This window comes from Sminthopsis crassicaudata, chromosome 1 (assembly GCF_048593235.1).
Source record: "Sminthopsis crassicaudata isolate SCR6 chromosome 1, ASM4859323v1, whole genome shotgun sequence".
Lineage (NCBI taxonomy): Eukaryota > Metazoa > Chordata > Mammalia > Dasyuromorphia > Dasyuridae > Sminthopsis > Sminthopsis crassicaudata.
The window spans coordinates 49,733,904-49,751,024 of record NC_133617.1 but is presented as its reverse complement, the minus strand read 5'-3'; the positions used below and the strand labels follow the sequence as shown (position 1 = coordinate 49,751,024).

Genomic DNA, 17,121 nt, shown 5'->3' with positions numbered 1-17,121 from the left:
GCCGCTGGCCCTGCGGCTGCCACCACCACCCGAGATCCGCACCTCGCTCCTGACCTTCCCTCCTCCTTCCCCCGCCACCCCCGCCCGCAGCGCTTTTCTCCTCCCGCTCCTTTTTTCCTCCCCTCCCCTTTCCCTTGCCCAGTTCCTCTGGCACATCTCAGAAAGGAAGCAGCTGAGCTCACTCTTCCTCCCGAGCGGGAGCCCCGGGGCGCTCTCTTATCTCTCTCCAGCTCTAGACGGCCCCGGGGAGCCGGGAACTCCTGGCTTCTGGGATCCTTTGCCTGACTCTCCTCTCCCCCATCTTTTTCCAGCTCCTGCCCACCTCCCCGCCACTTTCCTTCCTTTCCTCCTCGCTCTTTAGCCTGATTCCGCAGGGAGACTTGGACTCCTGGGTCCCTCTGCGGCATCCCCTTTTCATTGTCCCTACTTAGGTTTTTATCCTCAGTCCTGCTTTCTTTCCCCTCCCTCCCGTCTTCCCTTATTCTTTCGGCTCGGCTCAACATTTGGCCCAATATCTGCTGGGGGCCCGGGGCCGGGGGTGCCCTTGGGTACCGGCTGGAGCAGGCGGGGCCCCGCAGGATGTACCCCCAAGGCAGGCCTTCGGTGAGTGGCTTCCCGGGGCGTGTAGGAATGTCGGGGATCACAGGGTCAGGCTAGGTCCGGAGACCTAGAGTCTCCTTATTTATTCTCTTCCCACCTCCTGCCCTCCTCCGTGTCCCCTTCCTCACCCTCCCCTCCCCCCGCTACGCTCCACTCCAGGCCGGACAGACCTTCAAGTTCTCTATCTTAGAGATCTGCGACCGCATGAAGGAGGAATTTCAATTCCTGCAAGCTCAGTACCATAGGTGAGTCGGGCCAGTAGTCAGGCTGGAGGGCGGTCCTTTTCCCTTTCCCTCTCTCCCCCCTCCAACATTCACCCAGTCTAGGAGCTTAAGACTTTGAGTGGGAGGGAGGGGGCAACCAGGTGAGGGCGATGTCTCAGAACGCAAAGGCCCAATGGGGTAGAGAGTGGGAGACGCCAGGTGAGGGCGGAGCCTTGGAGAGTTAAGGGCCAATAGGCAGAGAGAGATTGGGGGCGTGGCCTAGGGGTGGGAGCGGCCAGGTGAGAGGGCGGGGGGAGGGGCGACGGGGGAGAAAGGCTTAGTCTAGGAGGGAGTGCCGGAGTGGAGTTTAAGAGCAGGTGAGGGTTGGGAGGAGCCAATGGGGAGGGTAAGAAGGCGGAACCACAGGACTCAAAGGACCAATAGTGAAGAATGGGGGTGGGGCCAGAGTAGGCGGGGCCAGGTGAGGGAAGAAGAGCCAGGAACATTTTAAGAATTGGCTTAAAAGTGGGGGGGTATCCTTCAGTGTGAAATAGGGACTGGGCGACAAGGCGGATCTGCCCTCTCTTTGATCTCCCCAGCCTCAAACTGGAGTGTGAAAAACTGGCCAGTGAGAAGACTGAGATGCAGCGTCATTACGTCATGGTGAGGGGGAGCACACTGAGCCTCCTCCTGGGACCTCTGGCCGTATCCTAATTTCTACTAATTGTTTTATCTAAAACCTGAATTCCAATCCCTGACCCTGCCTTGGGGTTATGACAAGGTTCTAGGGAAGGTCCTTTCTTCTCTGAACCCTTTTCACTATTTCTAAAATGAATCAAGAAAAGGGGTTGGATTTACCATCTAAAAAAAAAAAAACCTCACAAAATATTCAAGCTGAAAGGGACCTTAGAAAGGATATAATCCAACATGCTTTTCCCACTCACCCAGCTGCCCATTTCACAAATAAAAAAACAAGCTCTGGGAAGGAAGGAAAAGGCCAGACTCTTAGAGTGACTGGGGCAGGACCTTCTCTCCTCCCAGGATGCTTTCCTCTACACTGAACTGCTTGCCAGCGCTGGCTTTACCAGATTATCATCAATAATAATACCTGGCATTTCTACAGTGATTTAAAGTTTTCAAAATGCTTTGCACAGATGACCTCATCTGTCACACTCCTCTCTCCACTCCCAACAGAAGACCTTAAGCTCTTTGAGAGCTGGAACTGCATTATTCTAGAAGGGAGCTCCCATGCCCTGAATGGACCCCTCTATGGAGGATCTCAGCCATAACTTAGTTTTATGGGAGTTGTTTCTTCCTTTTGATGAGTGTGTTCTCCCTAGGCTGATAGAATAGAGGCTTAGGGTTGGAGGGAGCCAGAAATGGGAAGTTCACTTTCCCAATCCCAGAGGATCCTGGTGAAGGGAGAAGGAGTCTAGGCCAAGGTTATTAATGGTGGAGGGAAAATGAGTTAGGAGCCTTTCTCTGCTCTTGGAAATAATAGTAGGGGTTTCTCCAATGCAATCTGGGGGGTGAGAATGGGAATGAGGCTGCTCCAACAGTGAGGTCAAGATGGTTCCTTAGGTTCCTGGGGGCCAAATAGATTGGAGAGTTTGGGGCATCAGTAGTTTTGGGAGAGATTTCTATAGGATAAGTGATAAGGGACAAAATTCTCTAAAAGCAAGTCTGCATATAAGTATGTTGGGGGTGGGGGTAAGGGAATGAGAAGGACAATGTCAGGAGCTACGCTGGTTGGTTCTGAGCTGACCAGAGGTTACAAATGTTCTTGTTGAAGGGAAGACAGAGAATGGTGTTGGCTGTGCCTGGTGATCATGACAACTGTCCCTTGCCTTTCAGTATTATGAGATGTCCTATGGCCTCAACCTGGAGATGCACAAGCAGGTGAGGGGGGAGGTGAGATTGTGATAGCCAGATCCTCCAGGTAACCGCTACAACTAAGAGAGAGTCCGTGTTCCACCCTCGGTCTCTGGGAGCAGCGGTGGAGCCAAACATTGTTTTTAGGTTACCCAGGTCCTGCCTGAGCCTGATGTGTGACCCTGCCTGGGCACCTTCCCCACCTCTTGGCTTCAATTTTCCCAGATATAAAATAAGAGGAGGGGGAGAACCACAGACTCATAGAGCATCAAAATCAGAAGGGATGTGAGAATGCAGAAGTTAGACTGAGGTCTTAGGAGAAGCTAGGATACAGAGAGAAGTAAAGAAGACTGGATACGGGTCTGACCTCGGACCTTGGTCACCTGTGTGACCCTGAACCTGCCACCCTACCCTGCCCACCGGGACAACTTTGTAAATGGAAATCGTGGAGGGTGCCCGCTCTCAATGACCTCCTGACAACAATGAAATCGCTGTTCTACAGCCCGCTGTCTCAGCCATGGAAGGCACCTTAGCAATTGGTTGGGCCCATCCCATTATTTTGCACATGGAGAAAGTGGGAGTTGGTTACTTGCCAGAGGTTACAGGGAGGCTGGTACTGAGTGATCGATCTCTAAGGTGCTTTCCAGGCCTGACATCCTCCCAGAGCCTCCCCTGCCCTGCCCAGCCTGGTTCTCTGCTCCTGCCTTTGCTACCTTCTCCCCCCACGCCTCCCCTCTCCACCCCCCCTCCTGTCCTCCTCCTCGTGGCTGCTTGCTTTGTTCCGGCAGTAATTTGCTGTCACTCTTCAGATCCATCAATCCCGTCATCACGGGGCTGCCTGCCAGAGAAATTAGTTTGGAGCCGAGCCCGACCAAGTGGTGAATCCAACAGCCATATTTCTCCAGCTGGAGAGGCCTCCCTCCCAGTTTGCTCCTTTTATGATTGTGGGAGTGAGACACACACACACACACACACACACACACACACACACACACACACACACATACACTCATTTATACAGACACAGACACAGACATTCACACACGTGTTCAAGGGTACAAACACACACACACACACACACACACACACACACACACAGATACCTCCCTCCCCTGTGGGTCTTCAGCCTGTTTCTTTCCCCTTCTCCATCAGGGTACAGCCTTCCTCATCTCCCATCCTCCCTGTGAGGCAGGCTGGGCAGTGGCCAGCAGCTCCTTTTACAGGAGGAAACAGCCTCAGAGAGGAAGGGGCAGAGCAGGAGCTCCTCCAGAGCAGGGAGCACTCCCGGCTCTGCCAAGGAGGGGGGGGGTTCTTTTTCTTCTGCCTCCAGTGTTCCTTGTAAGGGACTGTCAGGGGCGGGAGCCGCTGCCCTCCTCCCCACGCCTCCAGCCTGACTCTGTCCGTGTCTGTCTCTCGGCCAGGCGGAGATTGTGAAGAGACTCAGCACCATCTGTGCCAAGATCATCCCCTTTGTGAAGCAAGAGGTGAGCTTGGGGCTTCTGAGAAGGGAGGAAGGGCAGATCCCAAGCTCTGGGAGGGACCTTCAAGGCCATCTAGCCTAGTGACTTCATTTCATAGATGAGTAAACTGGGGCTCAGAGAGATTTCTCTTGTTCAGGAGCACACAACCACTAGGAGTCATGGGTAGGACTTGAACCCAGATCTCCTTGATACTAAATTCAGGGTGCCACTCATCCTGTTTGGGGGTACTGGGGTGCTGGGTTGTGGTAAGACAGAAACCAATTCGGGACAGAGGCTCCTTTATCCCCATGTAATTCAGCAATTCAACAATTAAGCATCCACCTGACTGGCTCCCAGGCCAGATTACCCTAATCCATCCGTCTAGTATGAGGGAGGGGAGACAGATGGTAGAATGAGCATTCGTAGATTTGGGGTTGGAAGGGACCCCAGACAAGGCCCATTTTATGGATGAGACTCGAAGCTCCTTGAAGGCAGAGACTGTCTCGCCTCCTGTTGTATCTTTAGTTCTTAGCCCAGCAGCGTCTGGTACATAGGAGGCACTTAACGAATGGGGGGGTGGTGTCTCTCTGGCCTGGAAAGACCGATCCATCTCCCCACTGTCCCCCTTCTCCCCGCCCCCACCCCAATGTGTTTCCTGTCCCAAGCATCAGCAGCAAGTCCTGCAGGCTGTGGAGAGAGCCAAGCAAGTGACCACAGCGGAGCTGAACAGCATCATCGGGGTGAGTCAGTGTCCAGCAGGCTGAGGTTTGTGCAGTCTGGGGCTGAGCCAAAGAGCTGGCCCTTTCTTAGGTCAGACCTGGGATGCCTCTGAGTCTCTCTGTTCCCTACTTTACTCCTGACTTTCTGGAAGACCACCTCACCATCCCCCTTCAGCCTCAGTTTGCCTTTCTCTGAAATGGGGCCCCAAACCTCCTTGGGTGTGTTGTCCTCCTCCCCAACCTGGACCCTTCTCCAATCTAGCAGCAGCAGTTACAGCACCTGTCCCACCACATTCCACCTGTACCCTTGACCCCCCATCCTGCAGCAGGGTTGCTAGCCCTGTCTGGAGCCCTGGCCACCCAGGCCCAGCTGGCAGCCACCATCACTTCCACCGACACAGCTACCAAGGAGGACCAGAGGAGCCCAAGCATTGGGGAGCCCCCAGGTAATGGAGGGGCCTACTCTGAGGTGGAGAGAGGAGGGAGGCCCTGGGGAAGGAGGGCTGTCAGGCTAAAAAGAGATATTGGGGGCAGCTGGGTGGTCCAGTGGCTGGGGCCCCGGCCCTGAAGTCAAGAGAACCTGAGTTCAAATCTGGTCTCAGACACTTAACACCTCCTAGCAAGTCACTTAACCCCAATAGCCTCAGGAAAAAAAAAAAAAAAAAAAGAGGGACAGACAGACAGACAGACAGACAGACATTGGGAGGAGATAGAAAAGGGGCCATTACCAGGAAGAGGGGATAAAGGGTGATACAAAAATACAGGAGAAAAAGGACATGTTGGGATGAGGAGCAAAAGAAGCTGTCCTCAGTCATGATATTCATTCTCTCTCCCTCCCTCTCTCTCTCTCTCTTTCTCTCTTCTCCCTCCTCCCTCTCCTTCTCTCTTTCATTCTCTCTTTATACTCTGTCACTCACTCTTTCCTTTCCTTTTTCTTTTCCCCTCCTCTCTATTCTTCCTCTCTCCTTTATTTTCTTTATCCCTCCCCCCCTTCTCTGTCTCATTCCTTCTCCTCCCTTCCTCCCCTGGGCCTGGGGAGCAGCAGGCAGAGGCCACAGCAGCCGGGTGAGTGATGGGGCTGGGACTGGGATTCTCTCTTCCCTTTCCCAGAGTCACCCTGGGCCGAGATCACTTGGGAATTTACGGTGGCATTTCCATCTCATCTGCATTCATCTGGCCTTTAGTTTCTTCATCTTGGGCAAAGGTGGGGATAGTTAGGATCCTGGTTCTGGCTCCGAGTCTTCCCTAGACAGAGCACTAACCCTTCTGCTGACCCTTTTCCCACCCCCACAGCAATGGAAGAGATTACTGAGCCCCCCAACACACACACACACACACACACACACACACACACACACACACACACACACACACACACAGAGCTGTCAGAATTGGAGGGAAGCGAAAAATCTCTCTGGGGATGGGTTGAAGGTAACAGTTATAAGCTGACAGCCCACTCCCCTCATCTTCAGCCAAGCTGCTCTCCACTCCCAGCCTCAGCAACCTTTGTGGGGTGAGAGGCACCTTCTGCTGGATTCCAATGATCACCCCTCCCGTTCTCCAAGGCCTCACCTGCTGTGTTCTGATAGCCAGAGCCTCGAACAAAATCTGGGGTTGTCTCGGTGATCCCTCCCCGCCCCCTGAAAGACTGTGTCCAGGAAGGACTTTGATAAACCAGAGCTCATCAAAAGGAGGGCGGCTGGGATGGGGAGATGCATTTGGAGGAACTAGCAGGACTTAGCTGGGGAGGAGAAGGCTCACATCTATGTTCACATATTTAAAGGCATGCCACATGGGAGAGGGACTAGATTTAGTCTGTTTGGGCTTAGAAGGGCCTAAGGAGCAACGTGTGAATTTGAGCTCGATGCAGGGAAAAACTTCCTTCCAGTCAGAGCTGTTCCACAATGGAATGGTTGCTGAGAGAGAGAGTGAGATCCCCATCACTGGAGGTATGGAAATGGAGGCTGTCAGAGATACCTTGTGGGGAATGGTTTTCTAGGTTGGAAAAGAGGTAAGGGGAGGTCCTTTCCAAGTGCCTTCCTAGAGCTGACATTTCATGTGCTAAGGCCCTTTTCTTCTGGCATCTTCCTAATCTGCACAGTCTCTGACCAGAGGAAGAGAGACTAAGCAGAGAGAGAAAGGGCTATAGGCTGGGCTGGGATTTCCCATTACAATTATGACTCGTTCCCCCTTCCAGAGTGAACAAGATCAGGAGAAGAAAGCAGGGTTTTGTGTGAGAGAAAGAGTGTGTGTGTGTGTGTGTGTGTGTGTGTGTGTGTGTGTGTGTGTGTGTGGAACCGTGGAGGGAAGCAGGCACCCAAACCCCTAGACCTTTTGGACTCCTCAAGATCCAGGGAGGGAGCGCACAGGAGCTGAGACCCCCTTCCTGAGGCTTGTAACTCTTGGTGATAGTGGAGGCAAGTTGGAGAGCTGAGAGCATCCAGGCCCTCCCTCTAGGTGGGATACCCTGTGTCTAATGGATGGCCGTTCCCCCTTCTTTTAGCTTCTAGGAACTAGGGACACATGCAGGGACTTGGGGCTCTTCCCAGGGCCAGCTGAGCCTTCACAGCCTCTCCCAGGACGCTCGATAAAGCTCTGAAATTTTCCTGCAGAGTCCGTCCCCTTCACCCCCAGAGAGCCTGGTAGAAGAAGAATGGCTCATGGGTCAGACACATAAACAGGAAGAGAAGGATCTTCTGGGGAACTATGTGAGTGGGTTTTTTTCTCTCTCTAGACCTCAGTTTTCCATTCCATAAAAAGGGTATTTTAAGTCTCTAAAGACTCCTTTCAGTACTGACATTCTATATCTATGTTCTTTTAAAAAAAATTATTGATATCTTTTGTGATTGCAACAGTTTCCTTTCCAACTATGTTGCTTCCCTCCTCAGAAACCACTCCCTTGTAACAAAGAATAAAAAAGAAAGAGAAAAAAAAACCCCAACAAAACTCAATTCTATTCTATGCTTGGAAGGTTATCCAGAGCCTCACATTTTGTCTTCTGTTCGGAGGCTCTCCCAGCTCTCACCTCCCGTGGTTAGAGGAGGCTGCTGATAAGAGGAGCTTGGGTTTCTTCCCTAGGAGGCCTGCTCATGAGGGGGTCCCTCCCTGCCAGCTCCCGTCTAGCTTCTCCCTTTTCTCTCTTCCAGGATAGTGACGGAGACAGGAGTGATTATAATCTAGTGGTGGATGAGGTGAGTCAGACTCCTGGGGTGGGGAAGGAAAGAACTTCTTCCTTCTGGGAGAGGAGAAGGGGCTTCAGCATCAAAGGGAAGGCTTTTTTTTTTTTTTTTTTTTTCTGGGAAAAAGGATGCAGGATGCGTTTCAGAGTCTTGGCGGGGAGGGAGACACAAGTCCTGATTTCTCTGTCCTAGGACAGGGGTTTGAGAGAGAGCTGGGAGTCCTCTCTTCCCCTCTTCTCTCTAGCATCATCCAAAAGAATTAGGAAAAATTCAGGGACTTTTAAATGTCCCATCTTATCTTATGCTCTCATTAAGATGACAAAATCCCAGAGCTTGAATATTTTTTAGAGATCCTCTGGGTTGTTTTTTGTTTTGTTTTTTAACCAAGGAATCCATGATTTTTTTTTAATTTTAAATTTAAAATCTCATATCTAGTTCCTCCCCTTTCACATTTTATTTATGGGGAAATGATACTCTATAAGTGAAGTGATCTTGCCTAGCATCATACAACTAATCAGTAGTGATCATGGACTAGACTGTCACATTTCCACTCTGGATTTCTAAGTAAGGAGCAAGAAATTGCCCTTGAGCTTAGATTCTCCAAGCTCTCTGACTTCCTCATTGCCAGGATCCTGTCTCAGAATCCCCAAGCCTGGCGCCCACACCCAACCCAAAGCCACTCAGCTACCCAGAAGTGCCCGACAGTCCGGCTTCTCTGTCCTCCAGCCACACCACACCGACCCCCAAAGGCAAGGATCCCAGCCTGGTAAGGAATCAAAGGGCCCACCCCCGATGGCCATTGTCATCACATCTCAGCCTCGGCCCATGACCCTGATGCTGTCCAGAGCTCCAGGACCGGGAGGCTGAAGCAGACCCTTGTAATGCAAGGTTCCCATATAGGGGGGGGCAAGAAAGTTGGACTGAGGCAATGAGATGGCATAGGGGTTAGGACATGGGTCCTGAAGTTAGAATTTGAGTTCAAATCCGACCCCCGACAATAATTGTCGGACACTGGGCAAGTCACTTCACCCCAATTAAAAAAGAAAAAAGCTGGACTTGAGACCTCCCTTCACTTCTAAATTCTGTGCCCCTGGACGGATGACTTCTCTGTGCCTCAGTCTTCCCATCTACAAAATGAATAGTTCTCATATACATAAATGATAAGCACCTGGGTATCCTGCATGTACTCCCTTCCTCCAGGTGAATGAGGAGAAAAGTGCTTTGTAGATTTCAGGGGGCAAAGGTAGCTGTGATTATGAGTACTCAGCACAACTTCCCTTCCCCCTCTTCCCATCCCTACCTCAGCAGGAGGCTCAATTCAGTAATTCAGTTTAAAAAAGGTTTTAAAGCCCATCCTGTACACAAGGGGTTAAGGTGGTGGTTCCTGGCACCCAGGCCCGCAGGCTTTTCTGCCTGGCTGCTGCCTAAGCTGCTTCCCTGGGCCCGGATCGATTGGCTAAGTCAGATTCTGGGATTGAAACATCATTGGGAGGGCTGCCTTTCAGGGCCAATCAATCTGAGTCACACTGGCTCAGGCAGATGAGGGAGGAGGGACCGGAGTGAAATGGAGAAAGATGCTCGGGGATGGTGGTGGTCCCAGGTGGTCCCCCGAGCTCCCTCACAAAGTGGTAGAGACCCACTGCTCACTGCAGGGACATGGCAGGAGCAGGGGGCTGGGTTACAGAGGGGACCCCCCCACACAAATGGCCCATTCCACTTGTGACCAGACTCCGGTGCCATAACATGGGAGAGGTTTGCAGGCCCTGAATGTCATCCTCCTGGGTCTTTATACCTGAATCCATACAAGCATTCACAGGTGCAAACCCAGGCACTTGGACACGCAAATGCAGGTGGATTTATGGCCTTATTCAGGACTCATGTTCACAGTGGTTTTCTCACATGTGAAGTGTTGCTAACATGAGTGGACATACACACAGACATGGGAAGTGCACGTGTGCTTGTTCCTATATCAGCCTCCCTGGTTTTTTACCAAAAGACCCCAGCTACTCCCCGACATAGCCCTCCACTCCAGCTCTGACTGCCCTCCCCACTCCCTTCTCGGTACAGAAGCTGCTTTCTGTCAGCAAGCCCAGAAGCCCATCCTCCTCCCCAGATGCCTCCACCCCTGGCCCCAGCTCTGCCAGCAACCCGAGTCATCCTGGCACCAAATCCCTATCTGCCACAGACAGCACTGGTGAGGAACCTGCCCTGCCGGCCACCTCCAGACCCTGAGGGGGAGGGGAGAGTCACCCTAAGAATGATGGATGATGACTGTCTGGGGGGAGCAGAACACAGACCTTGGGTGGGAGGTGATGAGGGGGACTGAAAACTGGAAACCTGCATTCTGCTCTCACTTCCATCCTAACTCACTTATCTGTGCAAATATATTCCCCTCTCTGGACCTCTAAATGATGGAGGTGAAGATAATGTCTAAAAGGTCACGTCTAGTTCTAATATCTTGTGTTCTGTGTTCTAAGGGCCTTTCCAAACCTAACATCCTAGGTTCTAAGGGCCCTCCCAGCCCTGACATCCTGTGTTCCAAGTGCTCTCCTATCTCTGACACCCTGGGTTCTAAGGGCTCTTCCAGCTCTGACATTCTGGGTTCTAAGGGCTCTCCCAACCCTGACCTCCTGGGTTCTAAGGGCCCTCCCAGCCCTGACCTCCCGGGTTCTAAGGGCCCTCCCAGCTCTGACCTCCTGGGTTCTAAGGGCCCTCCCAGCCCTGACCTCCTGGGTTCTAAGGGCCCTCCCAGCTCTGACCTCCTGGGTTCTAAGGGCCCTCCCAGCCCTGACCTCCTGGGTTCTAAGGGCCCTCCCAGCCCTGACCTCCTGGGTTCTAAGGGCCCTCCCAGCCCTGACCTCCTGGGTTCTAAGGGCCCTCCCAGCTCTGACCTCCTGGGTTCTAAGGGCCCTCCCAGCCCTGACCTCCTGGGTTCTAAGGGCCCTCCCAGCCCTGACCTCCTGGGTTCTAAGGGCCCTCCCAGCCCTGACCTCCTGGGTTCTAAGGGCCCTCCCAGCCCTGACATCCTGGGTTCTAAGGGCCCTCCCAGCTCTGACCTCCTGGGTTCTAAGGGCCCTCCCAGCCCTGACCTCCTGGGTTCTAAGGGCCCTCCCAGCCCTGACCTCCTGGGTTCTAAGGGCCCTCCCAGCCCTGACCTCCTGGGTTCTAAGGGCCCTCCCAGCCCTGACCTCCTGGGTTCTAAGGGCCCTCCCAGCTCTGACCTCCTGGGTTCTAAGGGCCCTCCCAGCTCTGACCTCCTGGGTTCTAAGGGCCCTCCCAGCTCTGACCTCCTGGGTTCTAAGGGCCCTCCCAGCCCTGACCTCCTGGGTTCTAAGGGCCCTCCCAGCCCTGACCTCCTGGGTTCTAAGGGCCCTCCCAGCCCTGACCTCCTGGGTTCTAAGGGCCCTCCCAGCCCTGACCTCCTGGGTTCTAAGGGCCCTCCCAGCTCTGACCTCCTGGGTTCTAAGGGCCCTCCCAGCTCTGACCTCCTGGGTTCTAAGGGCCCTCCCAGCTCTGACCTCCTGGGTTCTAAGGGCCCTCCCAGCCCTGACATCCTGGGTTCTAAGGGCTCTCCTAATTCTAACATTCTATGTTCCACGGTTCTAAAATTCCAAGCTTATAAGGAAAATGATAAGAATTGCAACGTCTTAAAGATCCAAAGGAATTCTGTATTTTGTACTGGATTGTGTGTTTGGGAGTGGGAGGCGGGAAAGGTGCTTGATGGCATTCAGGGGATAGGCCCTAATGGCCAGACAGGGTGAGGGCCAATGGAATTCAGGAGGGAGGGGATGGGACATTGAATGTCAGGTCAGAATTTGGACTTTTGATGTATGAAGCAACAGAGGTGACTTGGAAGTTTTGAAGCAGGGAAGAGATGGGGGGGGTGTTGTTTGAGGAAGACGCGAGGGAAGCAGTTGGAGGAATGGAGGCTGATCATAGTCTTAAGAGGCTGGACTGTCAGTAAATGAGGATGAGATTTGGAAGATTTGACCGCACTTCAGGCCTTGGGAAGGTCATGGTACCTCAGAGACTGACCCCGATCTGGTCATCTGAAAGCGTGGGGATCTAAGACTCAGAGACCCCCAGTCCCACCATTTGGGGGAAGTCTGAACATAAGGTGTAATGCTGGGGGTCCATAACACTTCAGAGGTGCCGGCTGGGTGAGCTAGCTAATGACCGCTTCCTTGGCCCAGGGAAACTGGGTCGGATCATTGGACCACAGGGTCATTTGGGGGAGAGGAAGATGGTGACTGAGATTTTGGGGATGTGGTGAGTTTGAGATACCAGCAGCAGACCCAAAGAGAGAGAGAGAATGCTGGGAATGGGGCCTTCGGGGATCTCTGTATGGGGGGGAAGTGAAACTGTGGAAACAGGTGGGAATGGAGGAGGGCTAGTCTGAGGAAACTTTCCTGTCCTTGGCTCCCTCCTCCTGAGTGGTCTTGAGGGATCTGCTGAACCCCGACGGGGGCTCTGGAACAGCCTAGTTTGGAGGATGGAATGCTGACTGGAGGACTTGGAGATTTGGGACCAGACCCCGGAGCTAAGGGGGGCTGGGGGCTGCGGGAAGGAGGGGATGCCTGAAGGCCTTGTCCCATCCCCACAGTCTTGAGGAGCGCCCTGACCCTGTCTGGCCCCTTCACTGCATCCCTTGGCATGGGACCTCACACTCTACTCAGTGGGGACCTGCCGAGTTCCTATGTGAGCCTGCACCTGTCCCCGCAGGTTGGCGGCCCCACGATGTATGGCCACGCCTCCATGGTGAGTGACCGCTGGGTGCCGAGGTGGGGGCATGCTGGTGCTCTGCGTGACCCCATTTGTGAAGGGGTTGGGGGTTGGTGGCTAGTCATCCTTCAGGAACAGGAGGAGAACAAGGCTCTTGTGAGCTTCAAGTTCTGCAGCTTAAGGGGTAACGTGAGAAGCATCTGGGGGGGAGACCAGAGCCTGAGCTTTCTTCTCCCTCACCCCCAAACCAGCAGATGGAAATTGAGTCTCACTCCCACATCCGGCTCCCTGCGCTCTCTTCCACCTTGCCCGGCATCCCTGGGGGAAAGCCGTGAGTACCCTCTGAGCCGGGAAGGGCCAGGGGAGGGCAGCGGCCAGAGGATCCTGCGAGGCCCTTAAAGTGGTGTGTCCCAGGCTAGCCTGTGTCAGGGGACGGCCTGGGGACAGAGCTCTGTCAGAGTCATTGGGAGGCCTTGTGTTTGTAAGATAAAGGGGCAGCTGCATCCCCATGACGGGGATTTTGGAGGACTGTCCAGGCTGTTGGTCATGTTCTCCAAAGGACCCTAGTGGCTGCTGAGTGGGGGCTGTTGGCTTGGGGTGGGGAGAATCCGCCTCCATCCCCTGGTGACTGGCTCCTTCCCACACCCCCAGGGCGTACTCCTTCCACGTGTCTGCTGATGGGCAGATGCAGCCGGTGCCCTTCCCTTCCGACGCCCTCCTGGGCACGGGCATCCCCAGGCACGCCCGGCAGCTGCACACCCTCACCCACGGCGAAGTCGTCTGCGCCGTCACCATCAGCAACTCCACCCAGCACGTCTACACGGGGGGCAAGGGCTGCGTGAAGGTGTGGGACGTGGCCCAGCCGGGCACCAAGACCCCCGTGGCCCAGCTGGACTGCCTGGTGAGGAGACGGGCCGGGAGCTGCCCTCCCTGGGGAGGAGGGCCACCGCCATCCAGACCCGGGCCCCGGGGCGCTGACCAAAGACTCTGGCCTGGCCCGTCCCCTCCTCGGGGCCTGGGCAGAACGGTCCCCCAGCTCCCTCACAGGCCTGGGATTCTGGCCCAGGCCCAAGCCTGCCTCCAGCTCTTCCTCTCCCTCACATCCAGAACCGGGACAACTACATCCGCTCCTGCAAACTGCTGCCTGATGGACGGAGCCTCATCGTGGGCGGGGAGGCCAGCACCCTGTCCATCTGGGACCTGGCAGCCCCCACCCCCCGCATCAAGGCCGAGCTCACCTCCTCGGCGCCCGCCTGCTACGCCCTGGCCATCAGCCCCGACGCCAAGGTCTGCTTCTCCTGCTGCAGCGACGGCAACATCGTGGTGTGGGACCTGCAGAACCAGGCCATGGTCAGGTGAGGCTGCCCGGGGCCAGGGCCAGAGGGCACAATGGACTGGGCCAGGCTAAGGACCAGGGCCAGAGCTGGGCACAGGGGGCTGAGGACCAGGCCAGGGCCAGGTGAGGCTGTCCGGGGCCAGGACCAGGGCCACACTGGGCATTGGGGGCTGGGACAGGCCAGGGTGAGGGAGTTCCAGCAGTCGTGGAGCTGGAAGCTGGGGGATGTAGAGATAGAAGATCTGGGTCCATATCATGTCCTGGGACCCAATGTTGTGGAAAAGGGCAACTGGGACCTTGGGGTTGGGAGAGGGTCATGTGTGGTATCTGGGGATGCAAAGATTGGGGGACCCTAAGCCAAAGGGCCCCAGGGGCAAGGAAGATGCGCCAGTGTGAGACCCGAGGTTGGGGGAGGCTCTTGGGCAGGTTTAGAATGGAGGGATGGCATAGAATGTGGCTGGGGCGATGGCAGCGTGAAGCTCACATCCCACCTCCTCTGGACCCCTGCACCCACTTCCTGCTGGATGCCCAGCTCATCAAGTTTCCCCAGGCTGAGCTTTCTGTCCCAACTTCCCCTGACTCCCTGCTGCCAAATGCATGGTCCAAGGCTCCATCCCTCTGCCTTCCCCAGCAGGGCTGTGAGCAGGCCCCTGACCCCTGTGGGGCTGCTGCCCCCCCGTGCTTCTGCTACACACTGAGGGGGCTCTCACTGGCCGCCTGGCAAAGGGGGAGTTCAGCGGCCTTCCCCTCCTTCCCTCCAGGCAGTTCCAGGGCCACACGGACGGGGCCAGCTGCATTGACATTTCTGACAACGGGACGCGGCTGTGGACGGGCGGGCTGGACAACACTGTGCGCTGCTGGGACCTGCGCGAGGGCCGCCAGCTCCAACAGCACGACTTCGGCTCCCAGGTGGTCCCAGGTGGTCCTGGGTGGGGAGGGGGGAGGGGCTGGGCTGACCGCCTCCCTCATCCTTGGACCCGTGGGGTGCCCATGAATGAGGATCCAAAAGCAGGACGGGGGTCTCTCCTACACTGCACGGAGATCCCCCTCCAGACAGCATAGGGCCCCCCAAAGGCTGCACTGGGAGCCACAGCCCCAAGTTCAGAGGCTGCTTCTGCCTCCAACGTGGCTTCGGGCCAATGCCCACCTCTCTGAGCCCACTTCCTCATTTGTAAAATGGCTGTTCTAGAAACAGGATGTCTCCGAGCAGCAGCTGTGAGACCCTCAGCAGTGGGAGCTCCCCACTTCTCAAGGGTGGCACACCCCACTTTCAGCCAGCTCCGAGGGTGGGGATGATCCCCCTTACATGGAAGCTTCGGCCCACTGCCCTTAGTCCCGTCCTCTGGGGGCCAGCCCTCCCTACTGGGGGAGAGGGGACCATGGAGCCCAGGAGAAGCCCCTGTGCTGGGCTAAGCTGCTCGGGCTTCTTCCGGCAGCTGTGACCTGGAGTACAGGCCTCCATCGCCATCTTGTCTCCTTCGGACCCGCCCCAGGTCCAATCCCCGGCAGGAGAGGACCCCGTCCTTCTTCGCCCCAGCCAGGACTGACTTGGCTTTTCTGACGGCCCCCTGGAGCCGTGGGCCAGGGGAAGGAGAACACAGTGGAGGTGGAGGGGTAACCGGGAGAGGGGGAGGGGCGGCCGTGGGCAGCTGGGGGCAGGGAAGCAGCACCGACCCCTTCCCTCATCCCCTTGTCTGCAGATCTTCTCCCTGGGCCACTGCCCGGGCCAGGAGTGGCTGGCCGTGGGCCTGGAGAGCAGCAACGTGGAGATCCTGCACGTGCGCAAGCCCGAGAAGTACCAGCTGCACCTGCACGAGAGCTGCGTCCTCTCCCTCAAGTTCTCCTCGTGCGGTAGGTCAGGAGGCCGAGCTGCCCCCGGCCCGATGAGGGGGTGGGCTTTGGCCGAGGCTTTCCTCCGTCAGGCTCTGCACTTTTGTAACTGACAGTTTCGGGGCTCAGACTCTGGAAGCCCCGTCTGTATCTAGGAGCTCTTCCTCCCCAGAGCCTCAGGGTCCTCATTTGTATCTTTGGGGGCATCTTCCTGCTGGGCTCTGGGAGGGAGAGAAGCTGGGGGGGGGCAAGCCCAGCCCCTGCTAAGCCCCTGCCCCACTCTGGCCCCGCAGGGAAGTGGTTTGTGAGCACGGGGAAGGACAACCTGCTCAATGCCTGGCGGACGCCCTATGGGGCCAGCATCTTCCAGGTGAGGGGGAGGGGGTGGGGGTGCCCCCCCAGCATGGGATCACAGACAGTGTCTCAGAGGCCCAGAGCTGGGAGGGACTCACATGGAGACCATCTAGTCTAACTCCATCATCACATACACAGGGGTCAGTGCCCTGCCCAGGATTACTGGCGTTTCAGGCAGGGTCCCAGCTTGGCTGGCTGCGGGGGTGGGCTCTGGCTAAGGAAGCCCCTCAAGAGGCTGCCTGGGGAGATGGGGAGGAGCGGCTCAACTCACCCTCCTCCCTCCCTTTTCCTCCCCTTCCTCTGGGCCAGTCCAAAGAGTCATCCTCTGTCCTCAGCTGCGACATTTCCGGCAACAACAAGTACATTGTGACGGGCTCAGGGGACAAGAAGGCCACAGTGTACGAGGTGGTATACTGAGGCTGCCCCCAGCCCTCCCCTGGCGGCCCCGGCTGGGATCTCCCACCCCACCTGACCTCTCATCCCCAGTCCCCCACGAGCCCGAGGCTCTGACCTTCTTCTGATTAAATAAACGTTTCTGTCACATGTGTTTGTCCAAGTTGGGCTGCAGGTCAGTCTTCTCTTTTCCCTCCCAGCCACCTGACGCGGGGCTCCTGGCGGGGCCTGGCCAGGGACATGGTGGGAGGCCAAAAGCAGACTGAAGGGGAGCCAAGGGGAGGCACCAGAGGCCCCCCAGGATCTTTGGACAGCCCAAAGCTGCTGCTGAGTGTCGGGGCTTGGGGCGGGGGTGGCCACTGTACTGACCGACAGGCCGGACTGAGCGGGGCACAAAGGGAAGCCAGGCTGGGACTGACTGAGTTCTGCCCTGTCCTTTATCCATAAGGAGGA

General features: G+C 55.9%; 1 protein-coding gene across 3 annotated transcripts; it reads left to right on the top strand.

Moving 5' to 3' along the window:
- Positions 1-366: 366 nt before the first annotated feature.
- On the top strand, positions 367-16,818 carry TLE2 (TLE family member 2, transcriptional corepressor). 3 transcript variants are annotated; one of them, XM_074302099.1, is made up of 20 exons: positions 367-603; positions 760-845; positions 1,403-1,466; positions 2,658-2,702; positions 4,097-4,159; positions 4,801-4,875; positions 5,117-5,300; positions 5,897-5,919; positions 7,467-7,562; positions 8,001-8,045; positions 8,662-8,799; positions 10,101-10,227; positions 12,637-12,791; positions 13,007-13,086; positions 13,407-13,656; positions 13,863-14,110; positions 14,853-15,000; positions 15,792-15,942; positions 16,215-16,291; positions 16,585-16,818. In XM_074302099.1, exons 1-20 carry the CDS (start codon positions 580-582, stop codon positions 16,690-16,692), a joined length of 2,187 nt encoding a protein of 728 aa, XP_074158200.1. In that variant the 5' UTR covers positions 367-579; the 3' UTR covers positions 16,693-16,818. The 3 variants fall into 3 exon arrangements, with proteins under 3 accessions (XP_074158200.1, XP_074158194.1, XP_074158188.1); XM_074302093.1 differs by having other exon boundaries at positions 447-603; positions 5,120-5,300; XM_074302087.1 differs by having other exon boundaries at positions 447-603; positions 13,010-13,086.
- The last annotated feature ends 303 nt before the right edge of the window (positions 16,819-17,121 follow it).

What these genes read in the sequence shown, in the direction of transcription:
- TLE2 (XM_074302099.1), top strand. Translation starts at nt 580, where the DNA reads ATGTACCCCCAAGGCAGGCCTTCG. An exon ending in AGCTGAACAGCATCATCGGG is followed by an intron (nt 4,876 to 5,116) that starts GTGAGTCAGTGT and finishes TCTCCAATCTAG; the next exon opens with CAGCAGCAGTTACAGCACCT. An exon ending in AAGCATTGGGGAGCCCCCAG is followed by an intron (nt 5,301 to 5,896) that starts GTAATGGAGGGG and finishes CCTGGGGAGCAG; the next exon opens with CAGGCAGAGGCCACAGCAGC.